General features: G+C 40.0%; 1 protein-coding gene across 1 annotated transcript; it reads left to right on the top strand.

Moving 5' to 3' along the window:
* Positions 1–360: 360 nt before the first annotated feature.
* rgl3a (ral guanine nucleotide dissociation stimulator-like 3a) lies at positions 361–22674 on the top strand. Its single transcript, XM_034202499.1, is given in 19 exon segments — positions 361–493; positions 1081–1331; positions 6336–6625; positions 8079–8123; positions 8528–8697; positions 8798–8958; positions 9534–9730; positions 9732–9840; positions 9937–10040; positions 10196–10280; positions 11736–11789; positions 12815–12901; positions 13008–13040; positions 13197–13318; positions 13416–13511; positions 13827–13962; positions 17190–17432; positions 19565–19679; positions 20756–22674. Coding segments are annotated over 18 exon segments (2385 nt in total). The 5' UTR covers positions 361–493; positions 1081–1148; the 3' UTR covers positions 20911–22674.
* The last annotated feature ends 215 nt before the right edge of the window (positions 22675–22889 follow it).

Genomic DNA, 22889 nt, shown 5'->3' with positions numbered 1-22889 from the left:
ATCTTGAACACTGTCAAAAACAGAAATTCTCAGATTTTATGACCCTAAGTTTTGTAGTTTGAATAGCTAACTATACGAACAATGCAAAAAAGTAATTTAACCAAACTATGGAAATGTGAAAGTAGTCAAGTAAAAGTAGTGATTCAACACTGTTTATGTTGAATATAAAAAATGGAGGCAATGAGTTTGTTTTATTCTAATGAGGAAGCTAGTGAACTGGAATGAAGTGAAATGAAATCAAAATGGAATATAATTATATATCACAGTGCAGATCTAACCAGGGAAGGAGGCCAAGCTGACAGTGACACACACTCACGCATGGTTAGACATGCGCGCGGAGAATCATCCGCCCACAAACACAGAGAACAATCAGTCCTCTGATATATGCCACAGTCTCTTACTTCTAAGTTTCACACTGTCTCTGCCTGAACCAACAGGGCTCTGAACACTTCATCGACACTCGAGATGCAGATTCATGAGGAGAAAGATTACGGTACATTTGTTTTGGGGATAATATGTTTTTATTTGTATTCAAAGTACCTTTTTGAATGCCAGATTTGTTTATTGAGGCTGCTATAGAAGATGCATAGATTTCTAAAGCGATGGTTGCAAGGGAATTTGTAGATTTTGTAACTTTCTTTTAAAGACATATTTTTATGTAATTTTGAGCATTGATTAAAAGTTATATTCTGTATATAATTACAGTCTTAATATTTTTATAAATTATTCTGTGTGGCCATTTTTAAACCATTTGTTATGACGATTATACAATTCAAATAAAGTAAATATACTTGTAGGGCTTGTAAGGCCATCTCAGTCAAAACAATACAGAGTAGTGATCGCAATCTGTTTTGCATGTCTTTTGCAACACAGATTGTTTCCTGCTATTCAATTGTAAAGAGGGTTCCCCCCCCAGCTCAGTCTGGACATCTTATACTTTCTTCATTGGAATTTTACATTTAGGAACACTGCGTTCCAAATGTTAAGCTGCGATTGCATTAACGGTTGTAATAAAAACAAAATAACCAGAAATTGATACAGCGAGGAACTAATGTTTTCTCGCTCTCCTCCCTGGCGCAGATGAGGCAGCAGGTGTGGGGGAGATCTGACTCGGTGTGTGGGCCCGTGAGCGTGACTCAGAGCTGGAAATGAGGACTTTTATCTCTGTGGGTGGAGGCGCTGATGGAGGGGACTCCCGCGGCCTCCGCAGCAGGGTGGGCAGGATGAAGAAGCTGCTGTGGACCAGGCCCAGTGGACACATCCACACGGACACGGAGCCCGGCGTGTGGCTCACCAGCTTCCAGTCACTGGACACGGATGGGCAGCTCGAGGTGAGGAAAAAACTAAAATGACTGACGTGAGGGATTCCTGCTTGGTTCCTTCAATGCAGTTTACTGTAACAACTTCTCTCGATGTCATTATTTTGTTGTATGGATGTCAGGCATGGACATCATGCAAAGAAGTGAAAGCATAAATACATGTCTCCACTGCAGAGCAGGACGGATGCCCACACACACAGTGAACGTAGGAGGGTTTCTCACATGTAGGAGGATTCACCATCGAAATATTAAAATGTGTGAGGTATTTCACCAAGAGCGAGGAGGTGTTGTGATATAACCTTAAACATTTCAACAGATTGAAATGCCAGAGGCTATATTTGTCTGTTGTATTGTAGGGAAAAGACCAATTGTACGACTCTGTCTGCATGTACTTCTCATCAGCGTTAGCAACGAGTCCCCATCACCAAATCCTATGGCTGTAATTTCAGTGCTGATTTAACTGTATTCCTCTTTCATTAACTGTTTGGTTTTTATTTTTGTAACAACAGTTTCCAAGAGCTCAGCACATTATCTTTACATTCCTTGTTTTGTCCATCCATCCAGAGATGTTGGATATACAGTAATTTAAAGGGAAAAAAAACAAAACTAGCATGACAAGCAGCCAATCTTTACTTTGTCAAAGCTATAGCCAGCAAATAAGTGGTCACATTATTTTATTAACTCATTGAGATTAATACTTAATCCATTGTCAGGATTTTTGGTGATTCATTTTCTGTCAATAAACAAATCGGTTAACGTTAATGCATGTTGTCCCTAAAGCAAATATTTAACATTGTGATTGATAATCAACTTTTGATCAATTTTTCTAAATAATGTTTGATAAATGTACTGGTCAGCTGAGTAATCGATTTATTGACATATCTTCCCGACTAATATGTGTCTGAAGTGACTGGGTGTGTGTGGATAGTAAAATAATTCGTTCTGATTGACTGCATTCTTCTCTTTGATGGGATTTACTGTTATATTGAGTGTACTCTGTTATGCAAGTCTTCCATCAGTTATTAGGTAAACTTGTTCTATTAACAATCTTAAGACGGAACAGCCGTCTCATATCCAGTCATTGTTCGTCTCTGGGAGTTTTTGCTGTCATTCCTGTTCAGCTCCTATAATTTGTCACTCATTAGGTCATCAACAGGTAGCCTTTCAGTGACACTGACTAGTCACCTGATCAGACTCTCCAGGAAGTGCATCATGTTTCAGCTAAAATAAGCCGTTTAACCGTGTGGGGGTTTAAAAGACATACATTCCATTTTTTTGTCACTTCATTACAATGGATGGATTATTAAACAGACCAATTGAACCTAGGGACAGGAGCCCAAAATGTAATTCAAACAGGCAGAACCAGGGAAAGAATAAAACGGACCAGTGAGAAACATAAAAGGACAAAAAAGAGAGCAAAACAGCTGCAAATAGACCAATAGCACCGAACTGACACCCACAAACACACATCAATGCAAGGCAACTGCAAAGAAAGAAAATAACAACCCAAATTAGACCACAAAGAGACCTTAACTTCACAAAGGATAACAAATAAATAGCCACAGGTAGACACAAAGCAACATCTGAGACTAAAATGATGAATACAATTACTGCAACGAACAAAAGGACCACAAAAACACACAAAATGGCTCCAAAAATAAACAAAAGGACCACATAGAGATGCAATGACCAGACTATAAAAGAACAACAAAGTGACACAAAATGACTACAGAAAAGGCTAAACAACTACATAGTTTGTAGGAGAGGTGGTGGGGCCTTTTGCATGCCTGTGCCCAGGGTCCTATTGTCCCCTGATCCGCCCATGCTCATCACCCATTCATGTGTCTAATGAGGACTAATTGAGATGTCTGCTGGCACTTCCTTTTGTTCAGCCTCTGTGCAGGGTTAGCTGGCATTGGCAAACGGATGGTAGATTTTCAGCTCAAAGAGAGACTCATTAGAGAAACAAAAAGCTCATTATTCTCTTTGACCTGAAAGCCCAGTGGACACCCTGATTCAGCTGTTTCCACAATGTGTTGCTGCCTGTCAAATTATTTCTGGATGTAATGAAATTCAGTGTTTTAGTATGACAGGCTCTTGAAGTGTATATTTCCTAATTGTGTGCTCCATTAAAGTACATATTTAGAAGCAGAACAGATCTGTTTTATGTGGTATGTCACACCACGCTCCTGACACCATGGGCCCATAGGCAGGAACATAAGTGAGGGGCCGTCAAGAAAATAACTCTCCCGACTGGATTCTTTGGAGGCAGTGGCTCTGAAATGAGCTGTTCCATGTTGACGTCAGCCTGGAACCAGCTTCTTGCATCTAGCAGACAGAATATTTCCTTCATATCTTTACTGTAAAATGATCACTGTAGTTTTGATGCAACTGAAAATACACTTCCTGATGAATGAGGGGTTAAAGTTTAAAAGCTGGCGAGCCCCCTTTGTCCAGACAGAGAGCGTGAGGAAGAAGACATTATGGAAAGTTCATCTTTCGATGTTTGCACTGTGGCCACCAGATGTCACAGTACTGTGAGATCTGTAAATCGCACTCATTTCAATCCAAAACCCATAAACCAGATACAAATATAAGTTTTACTTTACTGTAAATGATTTGTTAATATATTTTAACTAATAGGTTTGAGCTTTTAGGTGGCTCTCTTTAATTTAGGTTTTATGTAGCCCACTTTTTGTTATGAAATTCAATTTCTGCCAGTAAATGTGACAAAGAATAAGATGAAAACAAAGCCTTGTGATTAGAAAAAAGATCCCGTGGGTGTAAGAAATGATCAAATAGTTCAATAATATGTTTTGTAATATCTATTGTTCGTCAAAAGCTAAATTGTTTTTTTTACATTCAAAGACAATAGATTACATTCCGATGCAGATCCCACTGTTGTAAGTCCATAACACATTTAAACTTCTTTATTGCATATTATTGTATTTTATTGAGTATGGAGCTGTGTTCAAATACTGATACTAATGGAGAAAAAAAACATCTCCTAGAATAAGATTAAAAAGAAACCCTATATATATATTACTTGCTTTTACTGTATTATCTCAGTATATATCAGTAAATTGAATCGTATCGTGTGAGGTGCCGAGAGATAGGGAGTCGGAGGCGGTGCAATGAAGGTACAAAGCTGGCTTTATTGAGCAGCTGAAATGCAAATGTTGTTGGGTCGCAGCCCGGGAAGACAAGAGGAACAATACCCCCAACCCGTAGTTCCATGAGTGAATTATGTACATAGAGTAAATTAGTGATCACTACACGTGATGCATATAATATTGTCAGATTCTGGCCAATACACAGCCCTCAAAATAATGAATTTGTTTCTCAAAGGTCATATTAAGTCTTTTAAGATATTAAGTTATTTGGAGGGTTTTTTTCTTCACAAATATAATCTGCTTTTTGATCTTTCACTTGCATAAACAGGCTGGAATAACTTGATAACAGTATCATGGTTGATAGACTCATATTTCAAATCCGCATATTAAAAGCTGATGTTTTTATTCTCCTTACCTTGATTGGTCAGTAGCTAAAGCTCCGCCCACACCTGTACGATAAGCTCCGCCCACTGAGTGCTCTCTCCCTGTCCTCCTCCCTCCGTCCGACCGGTTCATCCGCAGACTCTCTGCGGCCGTTCCTCTCCGACGTCGGGGCACTACTAAACTTTGTTTAATTGTATCGGTATTCGTTCCATGAATTCTCAAACATGAAAAATACTATTCAGACCCAAGTGGACCGTCGGACGTCGTCGCTAATTCCTTAATTTCTGCGGGTTTAACGCCTGCATCAAAAGGAGTTTACAGACACAATTTTGGGATTTTTCTCTCAACAACAAATATGGGGAAATGGCAATTATCTATGGTAGGTTAAGTTAAATGTGGTCGTTATTGTTTGTGAAGGCAATTTACTTGTGTCGTTGTACAATGTCATTTTGTGAAACGTTGTTATTATTATTTATCTACGTGTGTAGTCAACTTCAGAAGGACATTATTCTCTGGTTGTCTCATATTGACATAATGGATTTATTCATGTGGATCCACCAGTGACTCATTTTAGTAATATTGTAGCACACTGAGTTTTTATCCGAGTTTCAGCCATGTGGCATCAGGTTTTCTGAAGCATGCTATGCTTCTGTGTTTGCATATGGGCAAAATAAAGCCTGTGAGGACAAACCACCATCATGTTTTCTACAAGTCTCATTTCAAAGCAATGACTTACTGTTGAGTGTGACAGCCACAGGTCCTCCCTTATTTTAAGTAAGTCAATTATATTTGAATTGTCTGTGATTAGAGAGAAATATAATGGGACAACTAAGAACAAAATTGGTTTGAATTTTCAATGACACATAGTTCTTACCCTCATTTCGCTATGACATATTTTTACATAATTTCTTCCACTAAATTACAGTAAAAATCACTTTTTTTAATATAATATTTTGTATTATAATTCTCAAATTTTGGTTTATAATTTATCAGTTATTTTTTGTTTGTGCAAATATATCTGTCACAACATGAGAGATTCAATATTAAAAACATATTTAAAGTAAATAATATAGTAAAAAGTAAGACTAATTGAAATTCCACTTCCACTAACTATTTCGATTTTTGATTAAACATTTATTTAAAGTATTCTTAATGCATCATTTGTATTTTATGTTAATCTTATATTTAAGTGATGATTTTGTGTCAGTCCAAGATCTTGGATTTTTGGACTGACACAAGACATTTTAAGATATTACCTTTTGACTTGAGAAAGTAATAATGGGTAGTTGCAGCTCTATAATTACTGTATACATTTTCAATTGTTACAATAGTTCAAACGGCCAGTGATGACATTTTGTAAAGGATGTGTGTGATAAATATTCTATGTGTTTCTGTTCCAAGCAGATTGGAGTCATTGTAATCCTGCATATCAGATTAAAGTAGCTTCACAGAAGGCTCTATCGTTTGCATTGGTGATTTCTTTTTTGCCAGATCTTGATGACCTTGCTCTCTGCTGCAGGATCAGGTGCAGGAGTGGGGGGAGGAGGAGGAGGAGGGGGCAGTGTTTGGCATCACGCTGCGCAGGGAGCCCGTGCTGCCCAGCTCGGAGCCGACGGAGCCCCCGACGGCCTTCAGCTTCGCCCACTACCACACGGTGAAGCTGCGCAGACTGAAGGCCGCCTCCCTGGAGCGTCTGATCACACACCTGGTGGCCCCCGAGCACCAGGAGCCGGACTACATGCACGTCTTCCTCTCCACCTACAGGGCCTTCACCCCCACCAGCACCCTCATCGAGCTGCTGTTTCAGAGGTGAGGCTGACTTTTGTCCATTTGAATCTACGCAGTTAAAGGGGCCCTAATATGCTTGTGCCTCTACTGGGACATGTCTCCATGCTTTAATGTTCAAAAAGCTCTTTATTTTTCTCATAATGCCTGTGCTGCAGCACCTCTTTTCACCCTCTGTCTGAAACCAGAGCCCAGTCTGCTCTGATTGGTTAGCTGGCCAGCTCAGTTGTGATCGGTCAACCACTTGGAGATATCCCCTGTTTTGACTGGTTGTCTATATACATTACCCCTCTTGAAAAGTTCATTTAATCCCTAACTTCTTGGCCTCTGCAACTCCTTATCACGTTTGATTTCTTTAATATTTCCTAAACCACGAATCAGCTTTGATTTGTTGTATCAGCGCTGCTTTTTAGAAAAGTCATCACTGTAATGAAAATGTAAGCAGGGCATAACCAGGTTTAACTGCATTCCAGATGCACACATCGAATTGCAAAGAAGACAGCTGTTGCCTCTCTGTGCGGCTAAGGCAAACCTCTGTTGACGTGTGTCGAGTTTCTCTGACAAATCTCATCGACATGAAGGAAACAAAGCATTCAGGAGCTTTGTTCCATTCCAGAGCGGTCACGACTACACCCTCCACACCCAGCGGAGGTGCTTCTCCACCAGACTGAGCTCAGATGTTAAAAACACTGAGATTGAATTAGACTGATATTATATTGCCATTATATTTCAGGGTTGGATTTAATACTTTAAAAAGAAGTCATGTTTTCCATAATCTGAAGAAATGTACATAATGAAGCTGCAGACTGAGATCAGGTCCATATATAACTTGTCTGGACTTCTTTATGGTGCTCAGTTCACCTTTGCTGAATGTCTGCCTGTGTGAAACTGTGGCCATTAGTGCTGTTCAGTTGATATATTATTTGTCAAACACTCGCCCTGATATCTGTGTTGCTGTGGCAACAGGTTTCCTGTGAGCTTTACGTAAGGCCAGCCTCAGGGCAACCTTTTGCTCTTTCAAGGATTCTGTGCAGGATGTACCATTGTGTTGCTGTCATTAATCAACCACTTAACAACTTTGATATATGGTACAGTTCATCATCGATGTTTTTTCCACTTTCACAATCTCTAATTTGCTCGTTTTGTCACATTCTAAAGCATGAAAGAGAATAACATGCTGTAAAACTTTGGCCATCTTCCTACACATGCAGTCCAGGGATATATTTTCTTTAAGATCCAATAATGGATTCCTAAGGAAGACTTGAATCTGTTTACACCATAGACTATATATAAAGGTTTGCACTCATCACTCTATAAGGTCACAGTGTGTTGCAGGACATTTCCACAGAATGAACCAATATAGACATGTATTTTTTACAGGAGCTTTTCAGTCACCATGTTGTCCCTTCATAATGTGATGATTGTCACTGAAATGTTCTCAGCTAACATGTTATTGTGTGTTTATCTTCTCCTACAGAGAGGACTCAATCGCCAACCTGGACAACACTGTCTGCCCACGCAGGTGAGTGCGCTCACTCCATTAGCAACGATTAGTTTGCATCTGCCATCAGTTTGAACTGAGATTGAAGATGATTGGTGTAATGGAGTAATTACTTCATTGGAGTGTACTCCCACATTATTATATGTTTGCTACAAATAATGTTTTCATGGCCTCATGTTGATCTGTGCCTTAATGTTTCTTTATAATATAGTGTGATGGAGTAAATCATTTTTAGTCTTTGATTGTTATTTGTGTACCTGCCCGCTCAGTTTATTGCCACATATTGCATAAATAATTGCCTTTTATTCTAGAGACAGAATTGAAACAGGCAGCAAATGGTCCCGGGCCGGATTCAGCTGAACTTTACGATGGCCCGCATTATATTGTTTATGATTAACACATTGACGTCTCGATCATCCCCTCAGTACCTTACCCCCGGTGATCCGGCTGTGGCTGAAGGAATACGATGAAGACTTCCACGAGCCCCCCCAGTACCCGGCCCTCCGGCTGCTGTGTGTCCACCTGCGCCATCGCCTCTGCTTCAGACGCCTGGCCCAGTCTGCAGAGACTCTCCTCAAGAGGCTGCAGGATCAAGGTACGAGGGAATAGGACAAGTGATTATGATAGATTGTGGGTCATATACAATTCTGTAGCATCCTGTTTCGTTGTCATTTATGATTCGGCGTGTTTGACAGATTGCATCAAGGCTGCGTCAGAACACAGCAGTGAATCATCGCAGCAGGAGCTCAGAGATCAGGAGGACGCAGGAGACACGTCCGCTAAGGAGGAGGACAAACACAACTTTATGGACTTCCCTGTGACAGAAGTGGCGGAGCAGCTGACCCGATTGGACGCTGTAGGTTTCATTGAGAAGATAGTTTCTGTGTCAATAGAGTGGTGCAGAAAGAGTCCTAAACCTGGAAGAGTTAGCATTTTAGCACTTTGAAACCCCCTCGTCCCAAAGTCAATCTGTACAAGCTGACAAGTGTTCACGTTTAGTTCTAGGACATAAAATATGTCAGTAAATACCCCACTGATGAACGTCTGAAGCTTTTACGCACAATAAAAACAATAGTTGCTAACATAAGTCCACCTTTGGCTAAGCAGTGTTGAAGTTGAGGCATGGGACCATGACGTAGATCGCTAATAGTCTAACGTTAGCTTTTTACTTCTGGTCTGATTGCATTTTTGCTTTAACTATTTTAAAAGTGGTGTTAATATGTGGAATTCACTTTTGCTGAACAAAACGTGGAAGTATCATAAACGTGTGTTTGCCACAAACCTTATTTCCTGAAATATTCAAAAAATCGAATTGCTTTTTGTACAGGAACCCTTTGCAATGCTATCTTCTATGGCTTACACAAATCCATCATCACTGCCCCACTCTGTGAGGGTCACTTTATTCAGATTATTCCACCCTCTGTTCCTCAGGAGCTGTTTGTCCGAGTGGTTCCCTTCCACTGCCTGGGCTGCGTCTGGTCCCAGCGCGACAAGAAGGAAAACCGAAACCTGGCGCCCAGCGTCCGCGCCACCATCTCCCAGTTCAACGCTGTCACCAACCGTGTCATCACCTCGCTCCTCTGGACGGCCTCGCCCTGCCCTTCCACTTCCTCCCCCATCTCCTCCCCCCCCCTCTGACTTCCCGTACCCCTCCACGGCCCCCAGCTCACCTCGCTGCTCTCACACCAGTCCTGCACTCAGGGCACGCATCATCGAGAGGTGGATCCATATTGCTCAGGTCAGAGCGTAAACATTCAAATAATTTCATTACATCAAGCAATATAAATGAACAAAGACATAATATATATGTATTTCTTTTATTTCCTCCGTGCAGGAGTGCCATCAGCTGAAGAACTTCTCCTCTTTGAGGGCCATCCTCTCCGCCCTGCAGTCCAACGCCGTGTATCGCCTCAAGAAGACCTGGGCTGCTGTCAGCAGGTCAGCAAGCTGTTACAAGTCACTCATTACTTGAAAACTGCGTGATTTAAAGATCAAAATAATCGCACAGTGGGCTTCCCTAAATCGATGGTCTGTTTTTTTGAGCATGCAGCCTCTGTCTTAGTGAATACTGACTGCAAACTGTTTATTTTCAGGGAAGGCATGAACACCTTTGACCACCTGTGTGAGACGTTCCCTGACGAGAACTGTGTGCTAACCAGCAGAGAGATCCTGGTGGAGGTGAATTCATATTTCTTCTTTAAGCAAACATTATGTTGCATCCAATTGATCAAAAGAGATCTCCAGAATGACCACTTTGCCGTATTATGAAAAGTGTGATAAACACACCTGTACTAGATGTATTCGGATATTTTACTTGCATAATAGTAGCAATGTAACAATGTACAAATACTTTTGAAGTAAAAGTATGAAAGAACTAGTATCAAAATATTCAAAGTAATCATGATGCGTTATGTCCTTTTTCAGAATATCTTACATGATATCATTGGATAATAATTATTGATGCTTTATCACGTAGATAACTTAATTTATACACTTTTTACACTGCTGGATAACAGTTATGTCTAATGTTTAACCAGAATAATGTGTTTTATTATCATTTGTAACAAATCCCTTAAAGGTGGGGTATGTAATTTATTTCAGAAACACTTGTTATATTCCATGGAATGCTCTTAACATCCCGATAGCAATACATTTTTGAAGTGCTTTGACAAAAAACCCATAAAAAATATCATCTGTGGAAGCCGTAGTACTGTAAAAAGCACGACCAATCATTTTAGCCGGCCCGGCTAAAGTAACTGGATGGCCTACCTGCCTGTCAGCCTTCCATCTGTGCACAAACTTATCTCGTGCCCTCATTGGTCATGTGCGCATTCGTGTGTGTTGGAGGAGGGGCTCTGTAAGGAAGTGGCAGATTTGTTCCGGCTGTGTATTTTCAAATTCTAGCGCACTCGAGCTGGTTTCTCCAAAATTACCTACCCCACCTTTAAGTAAAGGAGTCAAAACATGAACAGCAGTTAAAATGACAGTATTTGAGGAATGTAGTGGAGTAGATGCATAGTGTAGCAGAACATGGGAATACTCAAGTTAAGTACAAGTACATCTAAATTGTACTTAAGTACAGTGCATGATAAATGGTACTTTCCACCATTGAATCCCACAAACTTGTTAATATAATTAGGAAAATACTACACATGACATCTTACTGTTGATTAAAGGGGCCTTATGTGTGGGTTCCTTTCCTGTAGTGTGTTATAGGTTTTTGTGCATGTCAATGTTTTGCAAAGTCTAAAATCCCAAATGGGAATTTCTCTTCTTTCCTATTACTGGGCCAATCTTGCGTCTTTATTACAACACTGAAATAATGTCCAGTTGACCTGCCACTCTGTGTCCTTTGTTCCCTGTGGAACACTTGATATGAATGTGTATTCAGTGAATGTTATCAGGGACATAATAAAAAGGTAATTGTTAGCAGCCAACACAAATAAAACTTAAAATAAAATCAGTTGGTTGGACACTCACTATTAGTAACTGGAGACAACACCCTGTCAGCAGGTGCTCCACCCTGAAGATAACAAACGTGTGACGCATTGCAGCACACCCTGCACTGTCACGTTCATTATATTCATGGTGTTTTTATCCGTGTTGACTGGACATGTTGTTTGTTTTCTGCAGGATGGGACTCACCCAGATGGCAGTGCCACCCCGAGCTCAGTGTCCAGACACATTGTAAGTCTTCATTTTGTTTCAAAATAACAACGTGCTTCCTCAAAATGTGCAGCTTTTAAATTAAATGGAAATGCAGAGGTTTATTTTTTTCTCTGCCTTGATCATCAATTTTACTTCCATAAAAGTCACATGTTTCAAAAGCTTTGCTAAAATAGACTCCTCATTTTCAGTTCCCTCTTCTTTTTCAATCTGTTAACTCGATGGAAAAGTTTCCACGGGTCCATATCCCATCACTTGTAGTTTTTAGTGAACGGCATAAAGCTGACGTCTGTGTCACAGTTTGACAGTTTACTTAGTGAAGGTGGGGCCGCGAGTCAAATGTTTTATACCCCCATATTCCCTTTGTTTACGTAGTGATGGTCTGTGTACATTTCTACTTTGTAGATTATTTTATATTCCTAAACATGACGTAGCTCAACATTCTGTCCTCCAAATGTTGGGTTCATTTTCATTTCATTTGCAAAATGTAGGAGTTTTAATTAATTATTGTAAATGGTGTGTAAATATATCATACATAATGGCAATTAGTTGATTCTGTTTTGTAATGTTTTTTTAAATACATTTTTTTTTTGTCTTTGTTTTCTATGTATCAAATTAGTTTAATAAATGAAATACTAAAACAAGTATTTTTTAATTTATTTTGTAACAAAAAGGGAAAAAAGGAAATGAAATCAAATGAACCGTAGCCCTAAAGATATCTCTTAATATACGATTTATCATAAGCAATATAAATAGTCAGTAATGATCCTTTATATACATTTCAAACAACTACCGTAATGCTTGTATACTCAACCAAAATATCCACTGTCAATCAAATGTAACTGAAACGATAAGCTTTATTATATTTGTCTTACAAACGCTTCCTCGTCCCTATACCTCTAAAAACAACGATTTATTTTGGACATCTTGTACTGTTTATATCTGAACTTTGCTAGTGCTATAAACCAAATGTGTACATTTAGGGCAAGGTGAAATGTAATGTAAAAATTATCAAAAAAATAAAACGTAATGATTTGTGTCCTCAGAACTCCAGCAGTGGTGTCGTGCCGTACCTCGGCACCTACCTGACCGTCCTCACCATGCTGGATACAGCACTGACCGATACTGTGGAGGTGAACACACACACACACACACACACACACACACACACACACACACACACACACACACAGACACACACTTGTTGTTGTACTTTGTAACACTGTTTTTGTTTCACAGGGTGGACTAATCAACTTTGAGAAGCGCAGACGGGTACGTGCTGCCTCCTAGTGGCGTCTTGCATAAATGCCTATAATTTCTCTATTTTATTAGTCAATTCTACAGTAAATTCAATGTTTGTATGTTCTGCCATGTTATTTGCTGTACTATAATTTAATCTGTGCTCTGTATTATGTATTTCTCTTATAGGAGTTTGAGATTCTCTCTCAGATCCGGCAGCTTCAGGCCTCCTGCTGCCACTACAGCTTTCCAGTAAACCCTCTTATCGCCGCCTGGCTGCAGGCACACACACTGCTCACAGACCAGGAGAGGTGAGAAACACACACACTTTTACACTTGCAATACAATCAGGCAAAATGGAAGACGATTGCATCCTTTGCTAATGTATCTCTTGTTTGTCCCCTGAAGCTATGAGCTGTCTCGTGAGCTGGAGCCTCCGGTGGACCCGTGTCCCAGCTCTCCCAACTCCTGGAGCAGCCGTCTACTCACCAAGAAACTCGCCTCGTAAGTCTGGAAAACCCTGTTATTACTGTACATCGACTACATTAATATAGATCCCATTGTTTGTAAGATGTGTCAGAACCACAACACTTGAGTTTGTTGTGTTAATGTTAGAACAAATAGATGCAACACATTTACAGTATGAAACACATGAGATCAACTGTATTTTTATATAAGCATATGCAGTTTAATGAGGCAATATCAAATATCCTCTAAAATTCCTAAATCTTTATGTTGCTTAATTTTTACAACTTTATTTAGGTGGATATTTCAGGGGGAAAAAAACCCAACTAAACAGTGTTTGTATTGTTTGTGCAGGTTGCGAACATCCAGTGAAAGCTCCCTGAGGAAGACCCACGCTGACCAGATCAGCGTCTCTTCCTCTGGCTCCAGCAGTTCGGACATGGAGGACCTCTCGGCCCCTCAGCCCTCCCCCCTCAGACTCAAACTCAAGGTGAGCACCGACACACTCCTGTGTGATATCCCAGTATAGTGTGGCATAATTAATGATATGTTCAAATAAGCAAATTATGCTTTCTCTTAATGAATATATGCTAATTTCCTCAACATAAATCTGAAAAGTTGATTAAGACTGTTTCTAAACTCCTGCTATTTCGTTGTCATATAAAGAATACATATTTGAGGTCAACTTGTATCTTGTTTTATAGAGAGGCGAAGTCCCGCCCATCTACTTCCGCCCCATGGGACCTTATTTCAATAAATTATGTATTGAAGTCAATGGGGAGAGAAAGATTATCTTTCGATCCCGTTTGAATTGTGTCATGAATTACCCAATCTTAAAAAATTATTTCCATGTAAAAAAAGTCACAGTTTGTCGTAAAACTGTTGAAATATAAGACTATGAAAAATACGCAAATAGAAAGACTACAAATCCCAGAGTCGCGTCAGTGATGTCATTAACGTTACACATTACACTCGTGTTACTCACCGAAACCTTGTAAAGCCGGTCCCGCATGCTGGCTCTCACGGAACCGACTAACTCCCCTTGTGTGTACGTACAGTTCTCAACATGGCCAGACTTGTAGTGATTTTCACCTCTTTTAATACTTTTCGCTTCATTCTGAAAGAAAGAAGTGAAATGTGCCAACGTGACGGCCATCTTGGTGTTGGTGCGAGACCAGAGATGTAGTTCATTGAGCGGTTCACACAAAAAAATGTGTTACTTCACAGTTTTACGACACATTTTAATTTGTTTGACTTCCAAAATTATCTTTTAGATTGACAAACTTCATATGTGTAATTCGTGGCACAATTCAAACGGGATCGAAAGATAATCTTTCTCTCTCCATTGACTTCAATACATACTTTTTCCGAAATAAGGTCCCATGGAGGTCCACCGGAAGGGGAGGGACTTCGCCTCTCTATTACTGTATCAATTTGAAAATACCCACACATAATAAAATCAATTATCACCATGTGTCTCAAATAATACAATTTAATAAAAATCAGGCTATTAATGATATGTGAGCAAAAAGCTCTGTAAAAACCTTCAAAATATAACAAGTTGAAAGTGTCCTATCTACACTGAACAAAAATATAAACGCAACACTTTTGTTTTTGCTCCCATTTTTAAAGAAATGAACTCAAAGATCTAAAACATTTTCTATATACACAAAATAACCATTTCTCTCAAATATTGTTCACAAATCTGAAAAAATCTATGATAGTGAGCACTTCTCCTTTGCCGAGATAATCCATCCCACCTCACAGGTGTGGCATATCAAGATGCTGATTAAACAGCATGATTATTGCACAGGTGTGCCTTAGGCTGGCCACAATAAAAGGCCACTCTGAAATGTTCAGTTTGATCACACAGCACAATGCCACAGATGACGCAAGTTTTGAGGGAGCGTGCAATTGGCATGCTGACAGCAGGAATGTCCACCAGAGCTGTTGCCCGTGAATTGAATGTTCATTTCTCTACCATAAGCCGTCTCCAAAGGCGTTTCAGAGAATTTGGCAGTACATCCAACCGGCCTCACAACCGCAGACCACGTGTAACCACACCAGCCCACGACCTCCACATCCAGCATGTTCACCTCCAAGATCGTCTGAGACCAGCCACTCTGACAGCTGCTGCAACAATCGGTTTAAATAACCAAAGAATGTCTGCACAAACTGTCAGAAACCGTCTCAGGGAAGCTCATCTGTATGCTCGTCGTCCTCATCGGGGTCTCGACCTGACTCCGGTTCGTCGTCGTAACCGACTTGAGTGGGCAAATGCTCACATTCGATGGCATCTGGCACGTTGGAGAGGTGTTCTCTTCACGGATGAATCCCGGTTTTCACTATTCAGGGCAGATGGCAGACAGCGTGTGTGGCGTCGTGTGCGTGAGCAGTTTTCTGATGTCCATGTTGTGAATTGAGTGGCCCATGGTGGTGGTGGGGTTATGGTATGGGCAGGCGTATGTTATGGACGACGAACACGGGTGCATTTTATTGATGGCATTGTGAATGCACAGAGATACCGTGACGAGATCCTGAGGCCCATTGTTGTGCCATTCATCCACGACCATCACCTCATGTTGCAGCATGATAATGCACGGCCCCATGTTGCAAGGATCTGTACACAATTCCTGGAGGCTGAAAACATCCCAGTTCTTACATGGCCACCATACTCACCGGACATGTCACCCATTGAGCATGTTTGGGATGCTCTGGATCGGCGTATACGACAGCGTGTTCCAGTTCCTGCCAATATCCAGCAACTTGGCACAGCCATTGAAGAGGAGTGGACCAACATTCCACAGGCCACAATCAACAACCTGATCAACTCTATGCGAAGGAGATGTGTTGCACTGCGTGAGGCAAATGGTGGTCACACCAGATACTGACTGGTTTTCGGACCCCCCCAGACCCCCCCAATAAAGTAAAACTGCACGTTTCAGAGTGGCCTTTTATTGTGGCCAGCCTAAGGCACACCTGTGCAATAATCATGCTGTCTAATCAGCATCTTGATATGCCACACCTGTGAGGTGGGATGGATTATCTCGGCAAAGGAGAAGTGCTCACTATCACAGATTTTTTCAGATTTGTGAACAATATTTGAGAGAAATGGTTATTTTGTGTATATAGAACATTTTTTAGATCTTTGAGTTCATCTCAAGAAAAATGGGAGCAAAAACAAAAGTGTTGCATTTATATTTTTGTTCAGTGTAAGTGCTACTGAAGGGCAGATTATTGCCTCGGAGTATGAAATAAAACACATTTTGGGAAAACAGCCTTTAAGAAATGTTCTGTAAAATTCAATATGTATGTAAATAAATTACTATAAAAATCACCATAAAACTTATCCAGTAGTTTACTTACAATAGGAACATTTAGTTTTGGATTACGGGTTGTCTGAAATATTATATTAAAATTGAGGCATGCTAACTTTTGGTGAATGTAGGAGAAATCCACTGACACAAAAAAGTCAGTAAAATGCACACCAACATCTTTATTTTAGACGTTTTATTACCTCTTGTCTGAAAGAAGACATGTCATGGAATCAAAATAACAAAAACGTTGAACATTGACCAGTGTTAAACTGCCTGATGGTTCACTAATTCAAAACATAAAACAACTAAGGATATTTTAGCAGGGGTTTACCCAGTTAGTTTAAAATCTGGGGGAATAGTTTTCATACACATTCATATCCCCTCCTCTGTCTCCCCTCAGACGCTGTCCGGCTCTCTCCACAACGTGGCGGAGGATTTCTCCTCCAGCTCCTTGTCCTCGTCCTCCCCCAGTCTGTCCAGCTCCTCCTCACACCCTGACCTCAGCTCTTCTTCTCTGGGGCTGAGCCCCGAGTCGTCTCCTCTGGCCGCGCTGCCCGTCTACAACAAACAGGTGGCAGACTCGTGCATCGTCAGGGTCAGCGTGGAGTCTGTCAGCAATGGAAACGTCTACAAAAGCATACTGGTAGGAACAATGCTTTCATAATGAGTGTTTCTGAGGTCAGCCGGCCTGTTTATAGTCGACTAAGGCTTTCTAAAAAGCAAAACAGAAGGAAAAAACAAAAGAAGAAGAGGAAGGACTTGGTATTGCTTAATCATTTGTGTCCACCATATTACTTAGAAAGAAAACCTAAACAAGATTATTTTAAAATAAGATTTGTGCATGATCGGAATTCTACATTTGTTTTGTATTATTTTCCTGGGACACCATGTTATTAGCACTACTTTTATGAATAAGGAAAACATTATACATAGGGATGGGTATCGTTAAGGTTTTACTACTACTTTTATCAATACCGCTTATCGGTCCTTTAACGGTACTTGTATCGGTTCTTTTGGAGAAGGTAAACTAACTAAACAAATTGTGAACAAAACTAACATTGCTTTTTATTTAAATGAAATACATAATATTTCACATCAAAAGAAACAACAACGTTTTAACAAATCGTCTTAAATAATCTGATGACAGACTGTAAACAGAATAGCTGAAATTTTAACAAACTAAATAACTCAGTTTCCTCTAATCATTAACCCATGTTTGTATAATGTAGTTAACTCCGTGTGTTGCTGCTAGCATACATAACACCTGACGTGGAAACATTACTCGTGGATGGGGCTACAGAGCTACTAGAAAAACAGTCGAACCCGGTGCATTCCTCCGTCTGAATGTGGTGCACTTTTGCAAGATGTTTAGACAAATTGCTCGTGTTACCGCCCTTACGCTAAACTCTTATTGCACTTTTGGTAACGAGCATCGAGACGGGTAAAGTTTAACCACACCTCGGAGCGCGTTCTCTCCGCCATCTCCTCCGTGTGTTGCTGCATGTAGCAGCCGCGTGTGTTAGGGGTGGGCGGATCGATCCCAAAATATCGATACCTCCGATATTACGTTACGTTTCAAAATATCGATACTAGAGCCAATAGGATCGATACTGTTATACTTTTTTTCTCGTCTCCTCTACTCGTCAATTTCTTCAAAAAACTATGTGCAGACGAACACAAGTATATGCTCTTTTCTTCTCTCTCCACTGCTGTCCTCTTCTCCTCGAGGCTCAGTGCCTGAACGCCGATTATCAAGCTGACTGACAGCAGCCAACAGGGCAGGACAGCAGCAGCCAGCGACTCGCGAGTGCAACACACACACGCGCATGATGGCTGAGAGAAAGAGCAGCGTTGTGTGGAGCAATTTCACAACTGGCAATTAAAACTTAGCGAACTGTGATGTGTGCAAGAAGACAGTTCGCTACTTTGGCCACTTTGTATTGTTATTTTTCATGTTTGCACTTTAAATTTGCAAAAGTAAAACGTGTATTTGTCTATAAAAACTGTCCTGTCTTTATTCATGAAAATGAATTCAGATTTAGTCTATTTATGATGATTTCAGCTCAAAAATCATGTCATGCAGCTCTCCCCTATATGAAAGTACATAAGACGCTTTTCATTAAAAAAGTATCAGTATCGATATCGGTATCGGCGATACTGGCCCTGAAATACTTGGTATCGGATCGAATCCAGATTTTGTGGTATCGCCCACCCCTAGCGTGTGTGTAAACTGCCCCGCCCCCTCGCACACAGACGGGGAGAGAGATCTCTCATCTGGATTGGAAAGATCAAAAATACAAAAAATAATCATAGACTCTTTTTGCATATTAGAAACGGAGTTGGCGACACTAAAACTGCAATATAATGTTTGTGTAGCAATAATACATATGACATATTTTTTACATGTCTCCAGTACCGATAAAAAGACCGCTAACGTCAGAGTTTAACGGTACCACGGACTTTAATAATTCAGCCCCGGGGCCCGTTTAATACCGGGGCTCGGTACCCATCCCTAATTCATCATGTAGGCTGCTACTAACAGTTTTTTTGATTACATTTCAGTTTAATACACATACAAACATTTTAATTAATAAGATACATTAAATTCCATATTTGTATGAAAAACCAATAGATAATTATAAAAAACTTTTACTTTAAGTTAAAATAGTCACTGCTACCTCTGAAAATATAATCACTATCTTAAATGCAGGAATACCTACAATAATATGTTGTATAGATATTAACAAATTCCAATTTGTTGTGTTTTTCCTGCAGCTGACCAGTCAGGACCACACGCCTCAGGTGATCCAGAGAGCTGTGGAGAAACACAACATGGAGGACGTCAGCTGCTGCAGCTTCAACCTCTGCCAGATGCTCAGCAATGGCAAAGGTTCATATCTTCTTCTCAGGCTTTCCCTGTAGCAGTCTGATGTTTTCTGAGTGCAGCTATAGCTATAATACTAAGGAGCTACCTCCTTTTTAACTACGTAAACAACATTGACCAGCTGCTCGCTGTTGGTCATGCCGAGCGCACTTACGAACAAAGTGACAAACGCTGTTTTGATTCCTGACCTTGAGATGTTCTATTGTCCAGAGTCTTATTCAGTCGTCTTCTAGTCAAACATTCAATGGTTTGATTTAATTTAATGTCATGTTATCTCTTTTAATAATTTAATGCAATGTCCGTATTCAGCTTTTAGAGAAAAGTGGGCAACACTTAAATTGAAGAGTCTGTCTGCTACTTTTTGTAATATGTCAGCAGCTTTTTGGTTGAAATTCAAATGTTTCGCTTTGTGAAAATATGAAAATCTTCTTAGGTTTTTTCTCTAGTTATCTTATGTTTTCTTACTGCAGTAAGAACATGATTACTTCTAAAGCCTCCTTTTCTTTTGTACACCTAGTCTCTCTTTTTGTCGGTTACTTGGGGTCATATACAAGTCATAAGCCAAACGGCCAATGGCGTAGTACTCTATACAGGACCACACAGTCCTGTGCCTGCACAATTTCTACGGTACTCTCGGCAGATTTTAAACGAATAGATTTATTGTCTTTAATTCATTTTGCCTATCATATAAAAAAAAAAAGCATTCCACTTAGTTACAGATTTTATTTGTGAATCACAGTCGAACACACTCAAAGAAAGGGAAAAATAGTAATCATATGGCTCATTATGTACTGAATTACAAAGCAGCCAGATAAGCAGCATCAGACCTAAAACTGCCATAACCCCCTGAGTAATTTGAGAGCACCAAAAAATAAATATTTGTGCAAAAGCAGTTAATGTCTTGTCTAGCAAAGGAATTAAAAACCAGCTCCTTCAATGGCACTGCCTTTAATAAACTGCCAGGCAAATCAAAAAATGTCATCTGAAACAGTAAATACAACTTCATTGCCTTCAATCAGGCTTTCATTTATTCCAAATATCATTTAATAAATTGCAACGCTTCATTCCTCTTTCCGCCTCAGAGCTCCAGATACCTGAGAAAGCCAACGTATTTTATGCCATGTGCACCTCCGCCAACTACGACTTTGTGCTGCGTCAGCGCTGGAGGAGCCACGGGAGGCGCCTGGGCTCCTCTTTCAGTCCCGGGGCCCAACCCAGGAGTCGCCACGGCAAGTGAACAGCCTGTAGGACTATAGGAGTTATTCTAAAACACAGAGGAGCTGCTCGTCTGCAAACAGCCCAACACGTCTGAGGCCGATTGGTTCAGAGCGGATCATATCTGCTGTACAGTGATCTCAGACTCTCCCGCAACGGAGCTTGGATTAAAAAAGGAGTTTTTATGAGGACCTAGTCTGCAACGGGAAAACGTGTTATACCGGGAATTGTACTGGAAGGTTAAAAGAGTGACTTGAGAGAGAAGGAGTTTCCACAGAAGTGAGACACTGAGAAACAAATGTTGTTCTCCATCATCTGGAACATCTTAAAAACCAGATGAACGAACCAACCAGGACCTGTGGTTGGATTGGATTATTGTGCATCATAAAGTGAGTAGTGCCTCAGGTTTGGATGAGGATCAGCTGTGGAGATACGGACGGGAGGGTGATTCTTCAGGAGAGAAAGGGGCTGCAGACTGGAATATTCTCTTCAGCCTGTTTGCCACAACGAGTCTCTCATACTTTTAGTGACGCAAAGTGCTCACTGTTAGTCCAAGCGTAAACATTTCAGTTCTAACGAACACTGAATCAAATGGTGTTTGAAATCCAGGCATTGAGGTTTCATTTGCCCGGAGAGTCAGTGATAAGTATTCAGTCGTCTCCTAGTGGAGGATTTAAATGTTTGAATGTAACTTAATGTCATTTTATCACCTTAAATTATTTAATGCAATGTCAGTATTCAGCTTCTAGAGCAAAAGTGGGAAACACTTTATTCGGAGAGTCTGCCTATTGAGAGTGCTTTTTAAATGTTAGTTGAAATACTACCGTTTCGCTTCATCTGGAGTTGTCTAACAGATTATCTTGAACAGACCTACATATAACCAGGATTAGTTTTGTATAGATCTGTTCATATATTATCACATATACACTAAAGATAATCTGCTAAACATCTCCAGATAAAGCTAAGCGGTTTAAACTTTACAAATACTCTCAACTCTCCAAATAAAGTTTGTTAGGAAAATGTGTTTCTGTTTTAAGTTGTACTTAAATGGATTTGGTATCTCAGAAGGTCAACCCAAGTTAGCATTATTCTGAATGGAGAAAGCTGACGTTTTTCTTACCGTCTGCTTTAATAAATGGAAGAAGACGTTGTTTGTGAGCATCGAGTGGTATGAAGCTCACTCGGCATGTGAATGAGATTCATCTGAAGAATCGTTCATGAACGTGAAAATGAAGTGTCTCTGTATGTGAATGAATTGTTGATGTCAGTGATGTGAAATCCTCCCCAAAACTCTAAGGCAGCTTTTTCAATAATAAAACTCAAAGCGAGTTTGAAGGTTAAGACAAATGTAATAATGGTTCACATTATGTTTAAAATGCATAGAATCAAACACACACTGGTGAAGTGTCTCCTCAGTTTTTAGCATCTGTGTGCAGATGCAATGCTGCTGTGGTTTGTTATGAGTGAGGGTCTGGCTGCTGCAATATAAAGTATGAAGGAGGGGTCCACACAGTGACTTCCTGTCTGTATTATTATTTGTATTGTTATTATTAGAAGGCATTCATGTACATGCTCTCATTTAGTATGTTTAACATGTTATCAACGTTATTGTATGAAATGTGTAATTCATGCCTACATGTCCTTATATATTTTATTTTAACAGATTCTTTATTTTTAAAGTTGAATCTAAGCACTTGCTCTTTATAAGTAGTATTAATAAAGCCAATTTACTATTGATTGTTTTATTTTATTTTTTGCTTCAAGTCATTTCTTAAGTCAAAATAAATGGTTGGAATCCATCAAATCCTGTTGTGGTTCATTGAAATTGTAGGTTATCGTTTTTAGTTATTATTTATTAAAATGTACATGAGCTCTGGCTTTATGTCACCAAGATGGACATCGAGAATTTAAAATCAGAATAAACATCATGGCTGTGTCCGACCACCAGGGGGAGCCAACCTCAAACACTTTGAATGCTTGGTCTGGCTTTGCTCACCGATT

This window comes from Gymnodraco acuticeps, unplaced genomic scaffold (assembly GCF_902827175.1).
Source record: "Gymnodraco acuticeps unplaced genomic scaffold, fGymAcu1.1, whole genome shotgun sequence".
Taxonomy (NCBI): Eukaryota; Metazoa; Chordata; class Actinopteri; order Perciformes; family Bathydraconidae; genus Gymnodraco; species Gymnodraco acuticeps.
The sequence above is the reverse complement of the archived record's forward strand: the minus strand, read 5'-3'. Positions and strand labels throughout refer to the sequence as shown.